The following is an 18,355-nucleotide window of genomic DNA, read 5'->3' on the forward strand; positions in this document are numbered from 1 at the left end:
TAGTACAGGGTCTGAACCAAGAAAGCACCAGACTGTTGTAGTACACTTCTAACATTAAATGTGTTTTGCCACATGATGTAGTAATGTCTGTGCATGCATTTGTCAACTCAAGCAGTCTTCGACTCTGAATAAGACTGTGTTGGGTGTAACCAGACCTACCACTTGGTGTGGCTCTCTACTGAGTGAAACTTGAAGCTACATATAAACGTATACTGACACAATTAGATTGCGGATCTAACTGGAGCACTTGCTGGTCTTAATGAATAGAAATTAGTATTATTTTTAATTTCTATCTGTGACTCTTGATTAGCACATATATATATATACCTAATAAATTATTAATATAATTATTAAATTTGAATTTTACCAAAAAAAAAAAAAAGATTCATAGGAAACTAACACCTCCAAAATAATATGCAAAACACTTCTGCCCAGGAGATGTAGAAAATAAATGTAATTTATTTGTATTTGTATGTATTGCTGTCAATAATATAGTAACTGGACTTCAACTGTCTGAAACTCCAACCCAGGGGATCCAGCACACTCACACAGACAAGCAGGCAAAACACCAAGGCACATGAGATTTTCAAAAAAAGAATATAGTAATCGATGCAGAAATGAAAATTATCAAGCTATCTATTTAAGTAAAAAATCATGTCATAAATTTAAAGCATTAGAGTTCAAGGGCAATAGATTGTCTTCCTCACTCCTCATCCTTTTATTCTTTTAATGGACAGATGGTTACTGTGAGGTATCAGCTATGCGGGTCCTCAACTTCTCTTTCTGTATGAAGTTCCAAGTCTGGGCATTCAGGTCACTCACAGAGATACTGTGTCCCATGTTGCAAAGGACCACAGAAGTTGCATGTGGCGTATCACTGCCCCATCATGCAGCCTTGGGAGTTAGCTGACAGTTCCAGGGACCAACTGTGATAACGAGTACAAAATAACCGGCTGTGGCAGTGGCCTAGGTACACAAGCACATGAGGCCCTACTCTAAATATGAACAATGCTTTGAATGCAAGACTGTTTTCAAAACATCCTCTACCCGGGCTGTGCTGTCTGCCCTCTGTACGTCTTCTGACCACTCTATTCCTCTGCTCACAGTGGAATAAAATTACTAACAACGTAAGAATCCTTTTTTTTTTCAAGACAGCATTTCTCTCTGTTACCCTTCCTGAACCTTGCTTTGTAAACCAAGCTTGCCTCAAAATCACAGAGATTCCGTCCACCTCTGCCTCCTGAGTGCTGACATTAAAGGCATGTGCAACCACCATGAGGACAAAGTAGGACTTCTTAACCCAGTCTTTTAATGAGCCACCATTATTACACTATTAAAATTCCTATCATGGGGCTGGAATGATGGCTCAGCCATTGAATGTTAGACTCTCAACCAAAATACTAAGATTCATAGCCCAGGATCTGGAGAGACAGTCAAGAGATTCGATGTCTCTAGCCCCCATGCGCATACATGTACATGCTCAAATGCAGAAATGCAAGAACATAGATTAAAATAATAAATTCCAAAAGCAAAAAGATGTGAATCCTCATTTTCTCTCTCATACCTGGAAGGCAACAGTATACCCAGGACTGATGGCCTCAAGCTGAAAAGACATCACTAGGGCTGAGACATTGACAGAAATCCAGTCTTTGGTTGTTTCGTTGGTGCCATTTTGTTTAGATATATGATAGACAATTTCAAATTTGGTTAGCACTCCATTTTCACGTTTAGGCTTATTCCACCTAAACTCTACCACAACTTCATTCTTTTTGGTGTATCTTCCAGTTGACAGTATAAATATTCTGGGGTTCTCTGGTACTGATGGAACTGAAAAGTAGACACATAGACAGAGCAGAATGCAATATAAGGCTGAGTTTGATACCCGTGATCATGGTATGGACATCTTAGCAGAAGTATTTCTCATCCCAGATAACGGAAGCTCATTGCTGTCACTCCTAGGGCTCTGTTTAGATGCATAATCAACAAGTTTCTTCAGAAGCTCGTCCTGATATTTCAGCAAATCTTCATGACATCCTTACATCCTACCCAATGATGTCCTTGCATCCTACCCAATGTCCTCTTATTTACTATTGAAGTTCATCTTTCTCATCTGTACCCCAGAGAGTTAAAAAGGTGATTGGTTATCCCCCCCAAAAAAGTATAACATTCACACTTGTCCTGATAGAGTGGTGTGGCTAATGTTAGTTATTAGGAGGGGAGGCAGTAACTGTAACTGCTCTTCACTCAGTTCAGGAGTAGAAAGTTCAGGAGTTCAGCATGTAGAAACTCTGGCCCTTGGGGGCTGGAGAGATGGCTCAGTGGTTAAGAGCACTGCCTGCTCTTCCAGAGGTCCTGAGTTCAATTCCCAGCAACCACATGGTGGCTCACAACCATCTATAATGGAATCTGATACCCTCTTCTGCAGATAAAGCACTCATATGCAATAAATAAAATAAATAAATCTTTTAAAAAAAAGAAAAAAAAGAAATTCTGGCCCTCTTGATGCTAACCCTCCAGAAGGCAAAAAGTGATGGAAATTGACCAACAGGTATCCCAAGAGTGTGTGGCTTGGGCATCCCAGCCCCAGCTATGCTGGAGCTGGCTTAAGCCATGTATTCCTGAGTCATTCTATTCCACAGTTCTTCTTCTTCTGTCCTCTGCGAGGTCCCACGCCTTCCTCATTTCCAGTCTCACTGCTTCCTGGTGCTCCTCACTCTCGCCTCTACGTAATCTCCAGGCATTTTTACACTCTATGTCTCTCATGGTGTAATCGCTGTGGTAGTTTGAATAAAAATAGCGCCCCCTTAGGCTCATATACTTGAATGTTTATTGGATTTAGAAGGTGTGGTCTTGTTGAAGGAAGTGTATCAGTTGGGGTAATGGCCCATGAGGGTTCAAAACCCCATGCCAGGCCCAGTGTCTTTTTCTGTCCCTGCTGCCTGTGTATCAGGATACAAAGCTCTCAGCTTCAGGGCCATGCCTGCCTGCATGCCGTCATGCTCCCTGCTCTGATGATAATGAGCTAACAGCGACTAAGACTTGTCTCTTCTTACACCGTCTCTCACAATCCAACTGAAGTGTCTGCACTGAGAGGGCTTCTGTCACCATATAAATTCATGTACGTCTCCCTCTTTTAGGAATACCTGAGGTGTCTTTACAAAGTTGAAGATTTCGTAGCATTATCTGACTGTTGTAGGTCATCGCTCTCAATTCGGTCATCACGTCCTCATTTCTATTATACTAGAAGCAAATGTGCTCATTTTCACACTGTTTTTATGGACTCCACAAAAAAAATTATTTGTCTTTCTTATTTGACCTCCCCAAATCTAGTATTGAAGTGGTATATAATAAGTACTTAATAAAAATCTGTATTTGCTATGCTGCAAATATTCTGAGGTATTGGAAAATTCCATTATTCTTTCTTACCACACCCAGCATCTGTCAGATGTTTGCCATAGGCCCCAGAGGAATCCCCTGAAGGATACAGTCAAGTTCCTTTCCACAGCACTGTGCTACCAAATCCAGAAGCCCAAGACGATCTTAGAGCATACCTGGATCCAAATGCTACCTGGAGCAGAGCATGCCCATATTCTACTATGTTCCTGTTGTGAGACTCCTTGATAAATATTATTGAATAAATCATACCATAAAAAACGCACTGCCAAGTGGATCTTTCTGTTTACTGAGCTCTTACTACCTGCTGGGTCCTCTATTATAAGTTTACAAAAGTTTAAAAATAAAAAAAAGAAGTCTATAGAAGTTAAATTAATATGATACTATCATTAACCCATATTTGCAAAAAATGACTTCAATGAACTCAGTGAGACTCTGTGAAAACTCTGGATTAGGGTCTTGCCACTTGGCAGCTATTTCACACACGCTTCTAGTGGACTTCCCTTCCCACTTCCATAGATTATAACACCTAGTCTGTGTACTGCAGAGCTGTGTGGGGATCAAGCATAGGACAATAGTAAATGTTTAATCAAAGTGTGACACCTGTAAGCGTGCCGGGTACACTTCAAAGAGATAGACACCTGTGAGGATAAGACTGGTGTTCTTTCTTCAAATATATTTCCAGGAAACATAAAATCTAGACACAGGTTACTTCTGCTCAGAACACTGAGTTGCCAGCATTGTTAATGCCTGCTGCTCTTCAGATCCTATCCATCTGATGAAATGTTTCACAGACTTCCTGAAACATTTTTTGCTTCTTAAATACCACCACAGTACAGCAAAAATAGTTCTTAATCTTTCAAATATTCATCTTTGGGAATATATTTACAGGCTATTTTGGTGATGTGATTCTAATCTCTAAGATGTTAGGAGGCAGATCTCTGTGAGTTCAAGACCAACCTGGTCTACAAATCGAGTCCAGAACAGTAGGACTTGTTACACAGAGGAACCTTGTCTAAAAAACAAATAAACAAAAGGTAAGTGAACCTATATGCTTCTATAAAACTAAAGGTTACTTTGACTAGTATTGACTATCCATTCCAGACCAGGCAAAGAAAAAAAAATTTCTGTCTTACTATTGTTTGAAAAGGCAGAATTTATTTTACCTGATTCAGGTGCACGAAGTGATAAAGATGTTTTTTGCCCCTTTCCCCAGTAGGTATAAGGAGTGACAGAGAGATTAAATAAGGCATAGGGCTCCAGCCCTTCCACAGTAAAAACAGGTAAGAGCTGTTGTTCAATAGCCAGGAACTAAAATATAAGCACAAAACATTTTAGAGGGGAAATTATTAACTCTTTCCACTCACAACTAATTAAAATGTCTAAATTGTGGTTTACTTTCAAAATCAAGACTTGAAATCTTGGAAATGCACATTTTGATCATTGCTATGGCTTTGAGATGAACCAATTAAACTGTAGCCAGCACCACAATTGGCACAGAACAGAGGCAGCAGCAACAGTGTTCGCAGGGATACGCCTAGTAACCAAACGCTACAGAAGCACAATCAAAGAGAGTCGTGTGGCTAAGTGCACAGATAACATGTGCACAGCTGGCAGGATGAGAAGGCGCCTGTGGGAAACAGCACTGAACCAGCAGCATACCTTAGAATGAGCGCTGAATTCCACACTGTAGAAAACTATGCCCCAGTCCACCGCAGGGGGCTCATTCCACAGGATTTGGAAATTTGAACTGTGTCCTTCAATCCAAAATGAAGACTCCTGGACAGAATCTGGGATAACTTTGGGAGTAGAGGAAAAGTTTCCTATGAAATGAAAGAGAGAGAGAGAGAGAGAGAGAGAGAGAGGTGGGGGGCATAGAATCACAGAAATACAGCAGAATTTATTGTTAGAATTAAAACCAGGTGTGGTGGTGCATGCCCATAAACCCACCAGAAGGTGGAGGCAGAGGGATTTAAGCTTAAATCAGAACTTGAAGAACAGCCGCAGCTACAAAATGACTCCTATGTCAATCTTGGCTCCAGGAGACCTTGTCTCTAAACAAACAAATAAGTGTCCATTTTTTTCCATTCCTTTAAAAATATCTTTAAAATTGTATTTTAACATTTGCAGGCTGTAAATTTTGCTTAAGATCAGATTTGCTATATACAAATAAAAAGAACACTAGTATTGTTTTCTTAGGAATTATGCTGGAAGAGGGAAAATATATATCAAAATACCCATACAAGACACATGACTAGGACTGGATAAAATACTGTACCTGGCAGAGGCTTGAGGGATGTCTGTATGATTGTGAACTGGTTGAATTTTGCTGGTTCCGAAACAGACACGCTGGTTCTCTGACCTATTTCCTGTGCTGTAATGATCCTAAAGCCATTAATCCAGAAGAGTCGACCGCTGTAGTACACCAGTGCATTCTGCGAAATTTCCGAAGTACTCCAGGCTGCAAACTCTGTGATAGTAGCATCCCCAGCACTGCAAAAAACATAATGCAAAATGAATGTGCATCTAGTGGGGGAGGGAGAAGGGAGAACACAAGCTCTCACGAAATGATATGCTTCTAAATGAATACATGTGCGTGGGGGCACAACAAGAAAGAAATTGCAAGAATTTTCAATATTTTTATTTCCATATTAGTCTAAGTTTTTATTTTTCTAATATTGCCAAACTTAAACCAAATTTTCTTATTAACATGATAGCTATATAGATGATGGATGGATGGATAGATAGATAGAAAGAAAGAAAGAGAACAAGAGAAAGTGCAATTGCAAGAATATACGTAAGTTTCAGGCTTGAGCAAATCCTTGTGGTTTGGGTAACACTAACATTACAACCCGAACTTTCACTTCTTCACTAGGTTCTCACATCTAGTTGTTTTTTGGTTTGGTTGGTTTGGTTGGGTTTTGTTTGTTTGTTTGTTTGTTTGTTTGTTTTTTGTTTTTTTTTCTGCTTCCATAACACTTGCTGTTGAAGAAGCAACAGTGCTAGATTTTTCCATGCCTTAGGAAAAAGTTGCCATCCAGAAAGAAGGCCACAAAAAATGGTACAAACTAGCCATCTGTTCAAAAGGCTCAACAACATCATATGAATGGAGCCAGAAGGGCTTGGAGTGGCCAAGGACATACAGAAACCCACACTGGAGACAGTGTGAGTTAGGGTTCTAGCACAATTATAACTTTAAAAAAAAAGAAAAAGAAAAAAAACCTATTTGAGGAGAATTGAAAAGGAGGTAGCAAGAAATGAAAGAATGGTGGGCATTTACTCAGGGTGGAAGGTCCACTTTTGTGCCCACAAACACCCTAATCCACATAGACACAAACTAATCCGTCACTGGCCTGGGAGAGCATCCTTCTGGTCTACCTAATAACTTCACCCAATCATCTCACCTGAAATGCAGTTCACATAAAACCAACAAAAGGAGCTAGCATGCCCACCTGATTAGCCCCGTGCCCCTCTGTGAATGAATGAATTTGGCATCACTATAGGTTGATGCTTAAGCAGTAAGTAGGTCTGCACATAAACAATTTGAACCTCTCACTTAACCATCTATAAAGTAAGAGCATAACAATACCAAAAGGTCTGTGTATAGGTGAAGCCTGCTCCCCTTCACTGGGGCTTTCTCAGGAAATAAAAAGACAGTAAGAAAGACTTCCAGGGATTATCTCACCTCCATCCTCGGAGAACAGCTGTGTACAGATGAATACACTGATTGTCCTGCACCAGCCAGTACAGGAGCCCATCACTGAGGTCTAGTGTTAGAGCAATAACCTAAACAGAAAATAAGGTAAGGAAATGAGCCAGACCTGAGGACATAGCTCAGTTATAGAGTACTTGCCTAGCATGCTTGCAACATCTGTTCAATACCTCAAGCTGGAAAAAAAACAAAGTGAATCAAACACAGATTATCACCTTTGTGATCAGGTCAGGCTCCAACTATAGATTTCTCAACATCTTTTGAATAATGAACTATCAAGATAATATAAATATAATTTATAGAAATGTGCATAAGTTTCCTGAAATTCTTCAAAAGGCAAGAATACCAGGTATTCAGTTTTATGCACTTAATTCTGGTAATTACCAAAGTGGGGTTCTTAGCTGAGCAGTACCCCAAAACTTTTGAAGAATACAATTTGCAACCCACTCCAGAGCTGCTCCATTTGAAATAGAGTTGGCATCAAGTATTGTCTAAAACTTGCTGTAATTTTAGAATCTTTAGCCAAACAGGAGAATGACTTGTTGCTTAAACCAGTTATTCTCCAAGAATGCAGGCAATAGAGTTTTACTCTCAATTACTTTTTAAAATACATTTTATTAATTTATTCACATTACATCTTTATTGTTATCCCATCCCTTGTATCCTCCCATTCCTCCCTCCCTCCCATTTTCCCCTTACTCCCTTCCCCTAATACTGTGACTGAGGGGGATTACCTCCCCCATATATGCTCATAGGGTATCAAGTCTCTTCTTGGTAGCCTTCTATCCTTCCTCTGAGTGCCACCAGGCCTCCCCATCCAGGGGATGTGGTCAAATATGGGGCACCAGAGTTCGTGTGAAAGTCAGACCCCACTCTCCACTCAACTGTGGAGAATGTCCTGTCCATTGGGTAGATCTGGGCAGGGGTTCGAAGTTTACTGCACATATTGTCCTTGGCTGGTGCCATAGTTTGAGCAGGACCCCTGGGCCCAGATCCACCTGTCATAATGTTCTTCTTGTAGGTTTAATTACTAAGCTGCACCCTATTATAGTAGAAGTTTTGATTTTTTTTAAAAAACTCAGTTATGTTATGTAAACATGTTTTTGTTTTAATCCCAAGTGTGGGATATGGGACTGCCTTAGTTTATCCACAGCTGATAACAACCTCTTAGAGGGCATGGTCTATGCCAGCTGGCGTTAGAGGAATCTAAGGACTCTGGGAGAGTATAAATACCAGAGCCCAGAGAGAGGAAGGGGCTTCAGGGAGATGCACAGAGGAGGAACAAGGCCGCTTGTTTGTCCTGCTGTGTTTACCATTTCCTGTTGCTGGACTGCTAGGTATCCTGGGACTGGTATTTTCCCAAAGAACCTGATGACCCTAGACAGCTGGAACTAAGTCTAAAGAGGTCTTCATCCCCTTTCCCTCCTAACCTTCTCTCTTTCCTATCTAAGGTTGGGGGGATGGAAGGGAGGTAGAGGATTAAGACCCTAAATAAAACAGTTTAAAAACTAGCACACACACCATAACTTCAAAAGAATTCAATAAGATGTCCAAGAACTAAAAAGTACTTACTGACAGTTTACCTTACCTCAGAGGAAGCACCAGAAAGTACTTGACTAGAAAACCACATTTGAACCCTAGTAACTACAAGACCAACCTGTAGAGCAAGATGTGGCCGAAACAGTGCAATAGTGACACAACTATTAAAGGACATGGGGTAACCAACTTTATGACTACATTTGAGGCTCACATCACAGGAGGGAATCCATGCCCAGTACTGAAAACCTAGTTAAAACCCATGTCAGGGGACTTAATAGGCCCTAGAGAAGGAAATAAAAAGTGTTGTTTAGCTTTATTGACATAACACAAATTGCCTTTAAATATTTATGTTTATATCTATAAACAAAGGCAAATTTTAGCCTTAGCCACAGAATCCTCTTTTAGTTAACAATGGCAAATGTTCCCAGGTATGCTGGCAGACACCTTTGATCCCAGCACTCAAGAGGCAAAGGGAGGTAGATCTCTGTGAGTTCAAGACCAGCCTGGTCTACAAAGGGAGTCTAGGACAGCCAGGGCTGTTACACAAAGAAACCCTGTCTTGGGAAAAACAAAACAATGGCAAATGTAGAGACTTGTGGCTGCCAAGGAGCTAAGAATAAGTTAGAGATGAGTGCTCAGCTGTTTACTAAGCATACTCTCCGGCTCAGGTAATATTGCAGGATACAGAGGGAAAGGATGCAAGAGACAGAATATAGAGTGAAAGGCTATGGAATGACATCATCTGGGTGAGGCACAGCCATGGAACTCATGAACTCACAGCAGTTAAGGATGGCTTTACTCAGTCAGAGCAACAGTGCGGCCCGTCAACAGTCAGGTCACATCCAAACTATATATAGATTCAAAAAAAGGAAGAGCATTGCCTTCTGTTGTATGTCCACTGGTGACCCCACTTAGCTCCAGTGGATGGTTGAATCCAATGATCATGCAGATGGTCCCTGGTCAAACCAAATCAGTCACAGAACAAAATCGAAAGCCGTGAATCTAAGAAAGAGACTGGTAGGAACAAGTGGGGATTGATAGAGATGGGAGGAAAATGAGAGTAAGGGAGTGACCAGAGTGCAATATATATATATATATATATATATATATATATATATATATATATATGCTGCCAAACTACAAGAATCTCCATGTTATACTTGAACTTAGTAATTAATCAGTTCTGGCCACCAAATAAGGTCTGGGGAAATGCTGGTCATAAAGCGATCACACTCTAATGGTATTTTCTTTAGAATTCTACCTCAACTAAAATAAACGTGGGAGGTATTGTCATTTCTCCAGGTTGACGCCCTTCAGTACCACTAAATAACTACATCCCAATTTTTAGTTCGTTACCTTCTTTCCAGACAGCCAGGGCTGAGCCTGCAGTACAAGGGAACTTTCTCCATTTAGTCTGCTGCTTTCAACGGAGTAGAGTGTAGTCCAGTACAGATAGCCGCCAATGGAATCCACAGCCATGTCACTCACCAACAGCTTCACGTGAGTCACAATGTCTGTGTGTCCCGTCAACACAGACTGCCTTTGGATCTGCAAGATAGTGTTGCCAGGGAATCACTTTCAAATGACATCATTATTTCTGACTGGTGTGACGCAACCGTTAGTAAGTCCTCTCACTCATTTATATGTTCATCAACTCATTCAACCACAGATATTTATTTGTTAGTGCTCTATGGTTGCCGGGTCATGGGCTAAGCTCTGGGAAATGATAACAGACATGGCGCCTGTCTCCATAGAACTGCCTTCTTTTCACGACTGAGAGAAGTGAATTGAGTTAAAGCACTCAGCACTCCTAATTATATATTCAATCCGAGTACCTTCTTTTTTTTTTTTTTCCCCAGGGCCTCTCTAGGTAGTCATGGTTGGCCTAGATCTCTCGTCAGACTGGGCCTTGAACTCGGAAATCTGTCTAGCTCTGGGATAGCAGCTGGGATGGGATGAAAGGCACGTACTGCCATGCTCAGTGACATTCTTAGTGTTTGCCTGAGGGCTGGGAACGTAGCTCAACGGAAGAGCATTGCCTAGCATGTGCAAGACTCTCTTCATCACCATGACCGCCAAAAAGAAGAGAATTGTCTTAGACTGAAAGGGATATGCAAGTCTTTATAGAAGATGAGCCTTCTCCTTGCTCCTTTTTCACTACATATTGCCCTAATTTTAATTCTTACAATTATTGAGTACCGGCTTTATGACAGGCACTGTACTTTTTTTTATTATTATTATTAAGATATCAGTTCCACGGCTGGAGAAATAACTCTATGCCATGCAAGTCACTGAAGTGGGCAGGAATTGGTTTGGAGCACCCACAGTGCCAGGCTCTGACTTACCACATATGTCTTCCCAGCCCAGTAGAGAAAGTGGCCCAGCCACTCAAAGGCCAAAGCACCAGCTCCTGCAATGCTGGGTATGTGAAGATTCTCTGAGATATCCATCCCATTCAGTGGGCGCACATAGACGTTGCCTTTTGTGTCGCTGTAGTACAGGCTGTTGTTATACCAATCCATATCTCAAAACAAGGACAGACAAACAGCACTCATCGTCATGTGTGCAAATAGAAGTGGGATGAATCAATCACACTGATCCCCGTAATGTGTAATGTGGACATAGCTCTTCATAAGAACTTAAGGGTCTGCCGGGCACATTTCAGAATGCTTGTGTTGGTGCAGACCTTTAATTCCCGTCCTTGGGAGACAGAGACTGTTGGATGTGTGAATATTTGAGGCTGGCTTGGTCTATATAGTAAACCTCAAGCCAACCAGGCCTTTAGAAAACCTGTCTCTCACATACTACAAAGAATAGTTCAGGAAAAATAAGCCCCAAATCTTGCTGGGGGGTGGTGGCACACACCTATAATCCCAGCACTCTGGGAGGCAGAGGCCCATGGATCTCTCTGTGAGTTCCAGGCCAGCTTGGTTTGCAAAATGAGTCCAGGACAGCCAGGGCTACACAGAGAAACCCTGTTTCAGAAAATAAATAAACAAACAAACAAATAAATAAATAAATAAACAAGCCCCAAATCTCAACCCTTAGAACAGGGAAAAAGAACAAATCCACAGAGGATCTGCCTGACATTGTCCAAGGTGTTTAGCTCCTGAAACAGCAATGGCAAATACAATTACCATTTTCTTAGATTCCATGAGACTATCTAGTCTGTCTGAGGCCTCAAAGATCAAAGAGAGGGAGCCACGCTTCCAAACAACTCCAAGTCACGCTCTTTCCACTAGCATCACACTGACCTTCCCAGCCCAGCTCCCCTGTTGGGCACAAAGGCTGTTGTAGGCTTACGGGTCAAGTCACAATATAACCTCAGAATCTCTCCTCATCACCCGTTCTTCTCAGTACTGTCTAAAATGCTACACAGCAGTTTTCCTTCTGTCAAAGCACAGTAAATCATCTAAGAAAAGCTGCCGTAGCAGAACAAGACAGGCTGCTATTTTGAGGCAATACTGATAAAGTAAAACTCATGGGCATCCATCAAGCCCTTGTGCAGCGGACACAATAAATAATCTCCAGTTTTTGTGTAATAAAATCATTCCTACCTAAGAGCTGACACTTTCACAGCCGTGCTGGCAAATCTTTCCCTTTGTGATTGCCCTGGCAGGCAGAACTCAGGGTTGTTCCTTTGCTGAGTCACCTGGCAAGACACCTAAGGAGGAACCTACACCTGGGACAGAGAAAGTATCTACCTGACACATTTCCTATGTCAGAGGATAGGAACTCTCCTGGGCCAAAACTACCGAGTGGTTTGCTCCAAAGTCCATCTTCTTTCACGGCCATGATGAATGGTGGCTCAGTAGCTATATGGTAAAATAAAAAGAAAGTAACAAGGAATATCACACAAAGCATACTTTTTTTTTAAAAGGCAGGGTCTCACTATGAAGCCAAGGTGGCCTAGAACAGTCTATGTAGACCGGCCTGGTGTCAAACTCATAGAGATCTGCTTGCCTCTGCTTCCCACGTGCTATGATTAAAGCCATGTGCCAACAGCACCCAATTATAGCATGCTTTCATTAAAGTAAAATATCTACATTTTGAAGAATATTATCGACTAATGTAAGTAATTGCATCTGCTTAGTAGAACCGTCTATCCTGTTAAACGTTATTCTGATTTTTACATAAATATTTCAACGTGAACGTGAAGAGGGAAGCGTACGCATGCTGTGTCTGTAGCTGTGTCCAGCAGTGCCATGCCAGACACTCGTGGTCATGCCCCTGTCTTTCACCAGAGCCATGCTCACTACCCACAGCAGCTTTTTTTTCTGTGAGCCAGTTCAAAGAATCCAGCAGCAGTTGTGATAATGACTATGTAAGGGATGGTACTGTCCTTCCATTTCTTTCAGCCAAGATGGCAAAACTCAGTGTAACCCATAGATCCCTCAGCTTCTCCAAGACCATCCAAGACCGTCACAGATAAGGAATACTGTGATGTTATAAACCAAGAAAACCAAGATCTATTCTTCAAATGGATCTTGAGGTGCAAAGGTATCAGGTACGAAACACAAATATCCATGGTGATTTATTTGATTCCCTGATCCTAGATTAAAACCACCCTCGGTAGATCAGCACAGCACTTTCTTATCTCTTTAGAACATTTGGAGCAGGAAATTATAAAGGACACTTGGGCTAAACCCCTTCTTGTTAGCATCATTCCCTAGAGCATAGCCCATTCTCACCTGGTACAAGGGTGGTACCCACTGAGGGCTCCGACCAGGGGCCTGGGCCTTTAGGAGAACTTGCTCTCACAGAAACCATATACTTTGTAGCACTCTGCAGCTCCGGTACGCTAAGCATGGTCCCACTTATGTTAGAGAAAACTTGAGTGACTTCAGGAAGGTCTTGGGAGGACACTCTTACCTCATAAGTCCAGTTCTGCCAGGCGGAAGGACCTAAAGAATCAGATAATGTCATTGACAGAGAAAACACCCTGAGGACAGACCAAGGAAATCCCAAAAACTTGATCATCTCAACTGAAGAGTAGTTACTAGTCATGTTTATCCTACTCCCAGGGTCGGTATGACAGTAAGGTGAGGGCAGTACCCATCCCTCTCCTGCCACTCACTTAGTTCTATTAAAGGGAACAGTATTTCCAACAAGTAAGGCTGTTAGAGTGTACTTTTTTTTATGGGATTTTTTTTGTTTTTTGTTTTTTGTTTTTGTTTTTGTTTTGTTTTGTTTTGGTTTTTGGTTTTTTAAGACAGCGTCTCTCTGTGTAGCATTAGCTGTCCTGGACTCACTTTGTATACCAGGCTGGCCTCGAACTCAACAGCAATCTGCCTGCCTCTGCCTCCCGAGTGCTGGGATTAAAGGCGTGCGCCACCATGCCCAGCGTGAGTGTACTTTTTTAAATTTTATTTTATTTATTGCATATGGCGTGCTTTAACTGCAGAAGAGGACACCAGATCTCATTATAGGTGGTGTGAGCCACCATGTGCTTGCGATGAGCAGGCAGTGCTCTTAAGCACTGAGTCACCTCTCCATCCCCCTGGAGTGTAAATTTTTTTTGTTTTTGTTTTTTGGGTTTTCAAGACAGAGTCTCTCTTGGGGGTGGCCATCTTGTCCAAGTCTGCACCTTTAAGTCTCTGTCTTTCCCAGAGCTTGCCTTTCACCAGAAACTAGCTGACCCTGTTGTGAGTCAGCAGTTAGACTAAAGCTAGATGAAGACAGAGCAAGATACCCTGTGTAGCAGGACCCTGCCTGGAATTTCCTATGTTTTGAGAAAGGCCTGCAGTTCGGTTGCTATAGCAATATGCTTCCCTGCCTTCTGACTTGTAAAAGCTGCTGCCTGACTAATAAAGTTTGAGAGTTTGATCAGACTTGCTCTCCTTCTTTGTGTCTTGCATTTTCAACAGGTGAACTTCCTTCCGAGTTTTAGTTGAACCCCGCAGGCCGGGGCACCCGGGTCCTCCAGAAGAACAGTCAGTGCTCCAACCACTGAGCCATCTCTCCAGCCCCCTAAAGTGTACTTTTAAAAGCATCTTTGAGTTGGGATTTCACCATGTATCCCTGGATAGCTTCGAATTTAAATTCTCCTGGCCTCAACCTCTCAAGTGCTAAGATTATAAGTAATGTGCCACCACGCCCACCTAGAAACGTCATTCGTTCTATACAGTAGACTCTTATCCATTAGAAAGGTTTTCTATAACACTACCCCCATATAACCAGGCTCTTAATAAAAAAAAAAAAAATGGCCCTTTCCGTCTCTGGCCACCATAGGGAGAGGAGCCACAAGCATGTCTGCACATCTGCAATGGATAGTCATTCAGACCTGTTCCAGTTTCCTAATTATGAGGAACAAGTAAGCAGGGTGTGGTGGGCCACACCTTTAACCCAAGCACTTGGGAGGCAGGGGCGGGGGTGGGGGGCAGGTGAATCTCTGTTCAAAGCCAGCCTGGTCTACAAAGGGAGTCCAGAACAGCCAGGGCTGTTGTACAGAGAAGCCCTTTCTCAAAGACAAACAAACAAAAAGAGAGGAACAAGCATGGAGCCCAATATCCTGAAGGCTGGCAACTCCCCCCACTACAATGGGCTTGAGTCACCGCAAGACTGTGGCAGTGGAGCCCGCGGCCAATGGAAAAGGGGGGTAGTGGTAGTCATGACACATAGATGTGTCAGCAAAAAAAACCCACCACTTCTTATGTGAGGACCACCATCAACAAGAATGCTCAGGCCACCCTCCGTAGCATCAGTCACATGATCCGAAAGAAAAAGCACCACCCTGATCTGAGGATGGTGGCCACCTGCAAGGCCAGTGAAGCCAGAAGCCTGTGATGCTGAAGTCCCACCAAGAGCTCCTAAGCCCCACACCCCAGAAGCAATAAAGAGCTGACTTTTTCAACCACTTCCAAAAAGGAGAGAAAACAAAAGAAAAGAAAAACTGAATCTCCAACGTAATTACCAGAAGCAAAATCAACTTGCAGGGGGGGGGGCTGAGGGTAGGGGCAGTGGAAGCAAGGAAACTGCCACACTTCATTCTCAATGTGTGTGTGTGTGTGAAAGACAGGGAAGGGGGTGTCTCCTCATGTATCCCAGGCTATCCCCAAACTTCCTACATAGCAGAGGATGACCTTGAACTTGTAATCTTCCTACCTCTACCTCCTGAGTGCTGCGATTGCAGGTGTGCACCACCACGTCCAGTTTATGCATTGCTGGGGATTGAACTCAGGGCTTGGTGCACACTAGGAAAGCACTTGATCAACCGAGCTACATCTCCAGACCTCATTCCCAGCCCATTTGGGGGGGGGGGGGTCTATGTAGCAAATAGGCATAATAAGTTTGTCATGAAGTAAAAAAGTATCAAACTGTACTAAATAGTTCTGCCTGATGGATCAGAGGCTGGCCAGCAGTCCACAGGGTGAAGCTGCCCAGTGCCTGGTTCTGTCAGGAAGGTTATATTCAAACACAGCTTCAGTGATCCATTTATAGATGGTCCGTAGCTGCTTCCAGCAACACTGTTAAGTGGTGGCGACAGTGACCATCTGTCCACAAAGCTGAAATTGTTTACCCTTTGTGGTGATCTGAATGAAAACGGTCCCATAGGCTCACAGGGAGGTGTGGCCTTGTTGGGGAGAGTGTGTCACTGGTGGGGGGCTGGAGCTTTGAGGTCTCAGGAGCTCAAGCAAGGCCTAGTGGCTCACTGTCTCTTCCTGCTGGCTGCCAACACAGATAGAGAACTCTCAGCTCCTTCTCCAGCACCATGTCCGTCTGCATGCCGCCATGCTTCCTGCCATAATGATAATGGACTAAACCTCTGAACTATGAGCCAGGCCCAACTAAATGTCGCTCGCCATGGCCATGGTGTCTTATCACAGGAAGAAATCCCTAACAAAGACATCCTTCTTTTACAAGAAAAGCTCTAGTGACCAATTGTTTCCTACCACATGCATTCTATCTATCCACAGATGGAAAGCCCAGAAAGCTTCAGGGAATGGCTAAAATTCATGCAAGCTCTGAGCCCAAGTGTGTTATACTCCTGGCTAGTCACCATTCAGACTAAAAAGTCAGTATATCTCATAATATATGTCCAAAAATGGCTAGGCTATTCAGTTGGGGGTCTGCTCCTACCACTACTACAAGGCTAGTCGTAATAAATACAAGGTAAGAGTCCAGACGCTATTTGAGCTAAGTGGGTACAAGCTTTGACTAAAGAATAGACTCCAAAGCTGAATCCCTATGCTGAGCCGTTGAAGCCTCTCTCCCTTCCAGCTGGCCAGTAGTCACCCCGAGGACAGCACACTCACTGGCTCCTATGGCGAGAGCGGGAGGCTTCCACTGAATAAGCGCCTCCCGGGAACCGAAAAGCACTGAAAGCTCCTGTGGATGGCCTGGCAGAGGGTACGACTGGATGGATGAGCCAAAGATGACCAAGTTACCAAACCCAAATTCTTCTATGTGACTCAGGTCACATCCCACGATGAACTCATTGAAGGACTGGGAGTCCTGCCGGAAAATGGCCTTGCCATCTGTGATGAGAAAGTCACTGTTCTCGCAAGCAAAGCTCTTCACGTCCCCGAGGGGGACCCAAGGCAGGACCCGATGGAAAGCCGAGCCGTCCAGAAATGTTGACATGAAGACTTGTGTGGTGGCATTGAAGTAAATGATTCGCTTGGACTGCGGCTTTACCGCAAAGGCCTCCAATGCGCCACTCTCCACAATACGCACCGCCTTGGCGTCCCTGCCAGATGGCAAAGGGAGATTGGCTCTGTAAATACCATCTCTCAGGAGATAAAAGACGTACCTGACAGAGAGACAAAAGAAGTCTGATGTAATTCAGCACAAGGGCGGCTGTGTAACCTCCCGGGTTAATTGCTTTAGCCCCTTACACACTATCCCAAGACTTCCCAAGGTGCACGGTGATAAAGATCAAAGCTGGAAATGTGCCTCACTGATTACAGGTAGAAAGTAGAAGGCTGGAAACGCCATCCTGTGTTATGATGCTTGGTCTTTTAATGTTCATAGGGACCTTTTTGAGGAATCGGAGTTAAGACTAAAACATATTTTAAGGACTTCAGAGGGAAGCATATTATATGAAAATCAAGTAGTTAGGGCTGTAGAGATGGGCAAGTGAGTGAAGTACTTGCCAGGTAAGCAGAAAGATCTGAGTGTGGATCCCTGAGCCCACGTGAAGCCAACCACAGCTGTGCACATCTGTAACTCTAGTGGGAGTGGGGATGCAAATCCTGGAGGCTGGTTGGCAAGAAAGTCTATCAGAAAATGCTAAACTGTGGGTTCAGTGAGAGACTCTGTCCCAATAAACAGAGTGTGATAGAGGACACCCAGCTTGTCCTCTAGTCACCATGTGTGCACAGATGAGTGTGCATGTGTGCGCACGTGCGCACACACACACACACACACACACACACACACGAGTTTCTAAATGTGTTTCCTCTATAATATCCAAATTCTTTATTTTTTTTTTCTTAAGACAAGGTTTCTCTGTGTAGCCTTGGCTGTTCTGGACTCACTCTGTAGACTAGGTTGGTCTCAAACTCAAACTCACAGTGATCCTCCTGCCTCTGCCTCCCAGAGTGCTGTGATTACAGGCGGGCACCACCACGCCCAGCTTCGAAATTCTTAAGTCAAATTATGTCAATAAATTTTTCTCCTGCATTGAGAATGATAAACAGAAGAAGCAAACCGTTTAAGCCACTTGTATTTTGCTACAATTAACAGTACTACTTTGTATCTGGCATCATC

General features: G+C 43.1%; 1 protein-coding gene and 1 pseudogene across 2 annotated transcripts in view; one reads left to right on the forward strand and one right to left on the reverse strand.

Moving 5' to 3' along the window:
- Ros1 (ROS proto-oncogene 1, receptor tyrosine kinase) overlaps window positions 1–18,355 on the reverse strand; it is a 118,065-nt gene that overhangs the window by 61,229 nt on the left and 38,481 nt on the right. For both annotated transcript variants that reach the window (XM_051164260.1, XM_051164261.1), the window contains exons 13-22: window positions 16,900–17,396; window positions 13,336–13,548; window positions 12,349–12,459; window positions 10,990–11,168; window positions 10,001–10,192; window positions 7,079–7,179; window positions 5,672–5,886; window positions 5,056–5,216; window positions 4,560–4,704; window positions 1,565–1,827 (exon numbers count right to left, since the gene is read on the reverse strand). In XM_051164260.1, coding sequence (XP_051020217.1) covers window positions 1,565–1,827; window positions 4,560–4,704; window positions 5,056–5,216; window positions 5,672–5,886; window positions 7,079–7,179; window positions 10,001–10,192; window positions 10,990–11,168; window positions 12,349–12,459; window positions 13,336–13,548; window positions 16,900–17,396 — 2,077 coding nt within the window. The remainder of the gene's footprint in view (window positions 1–1,564; window positions 1,828–4,559; window positions 4,705–5,055; window positions 5,217–5,671; window positions 5,887–7,078; window positions 7,180–10,000; window positions 10,193–10,989; window positions 11,169–12,348; window positions 12,460–13,335; window positions 13,549–16,899; window positions 17,397–18,355) is intronic.
- On the forward strand, window positions 14,818–15,553 carry LOC127204898 (60S ribosomal protein L28-like; annotated as a pseudogene).

Source organism: Acomys russatus, chromosome 21, assembly GCF_903995435.1.
Source record: "Acomys russatus chromosome 21, mAcoRus1.1, whole genome shotgun sequence".
Lineage (NCBI taxonomy): Eukaryota > Metazoa > Chordata > Mammalia > Rodentia > Muridae > Acomys > Acomys russatus.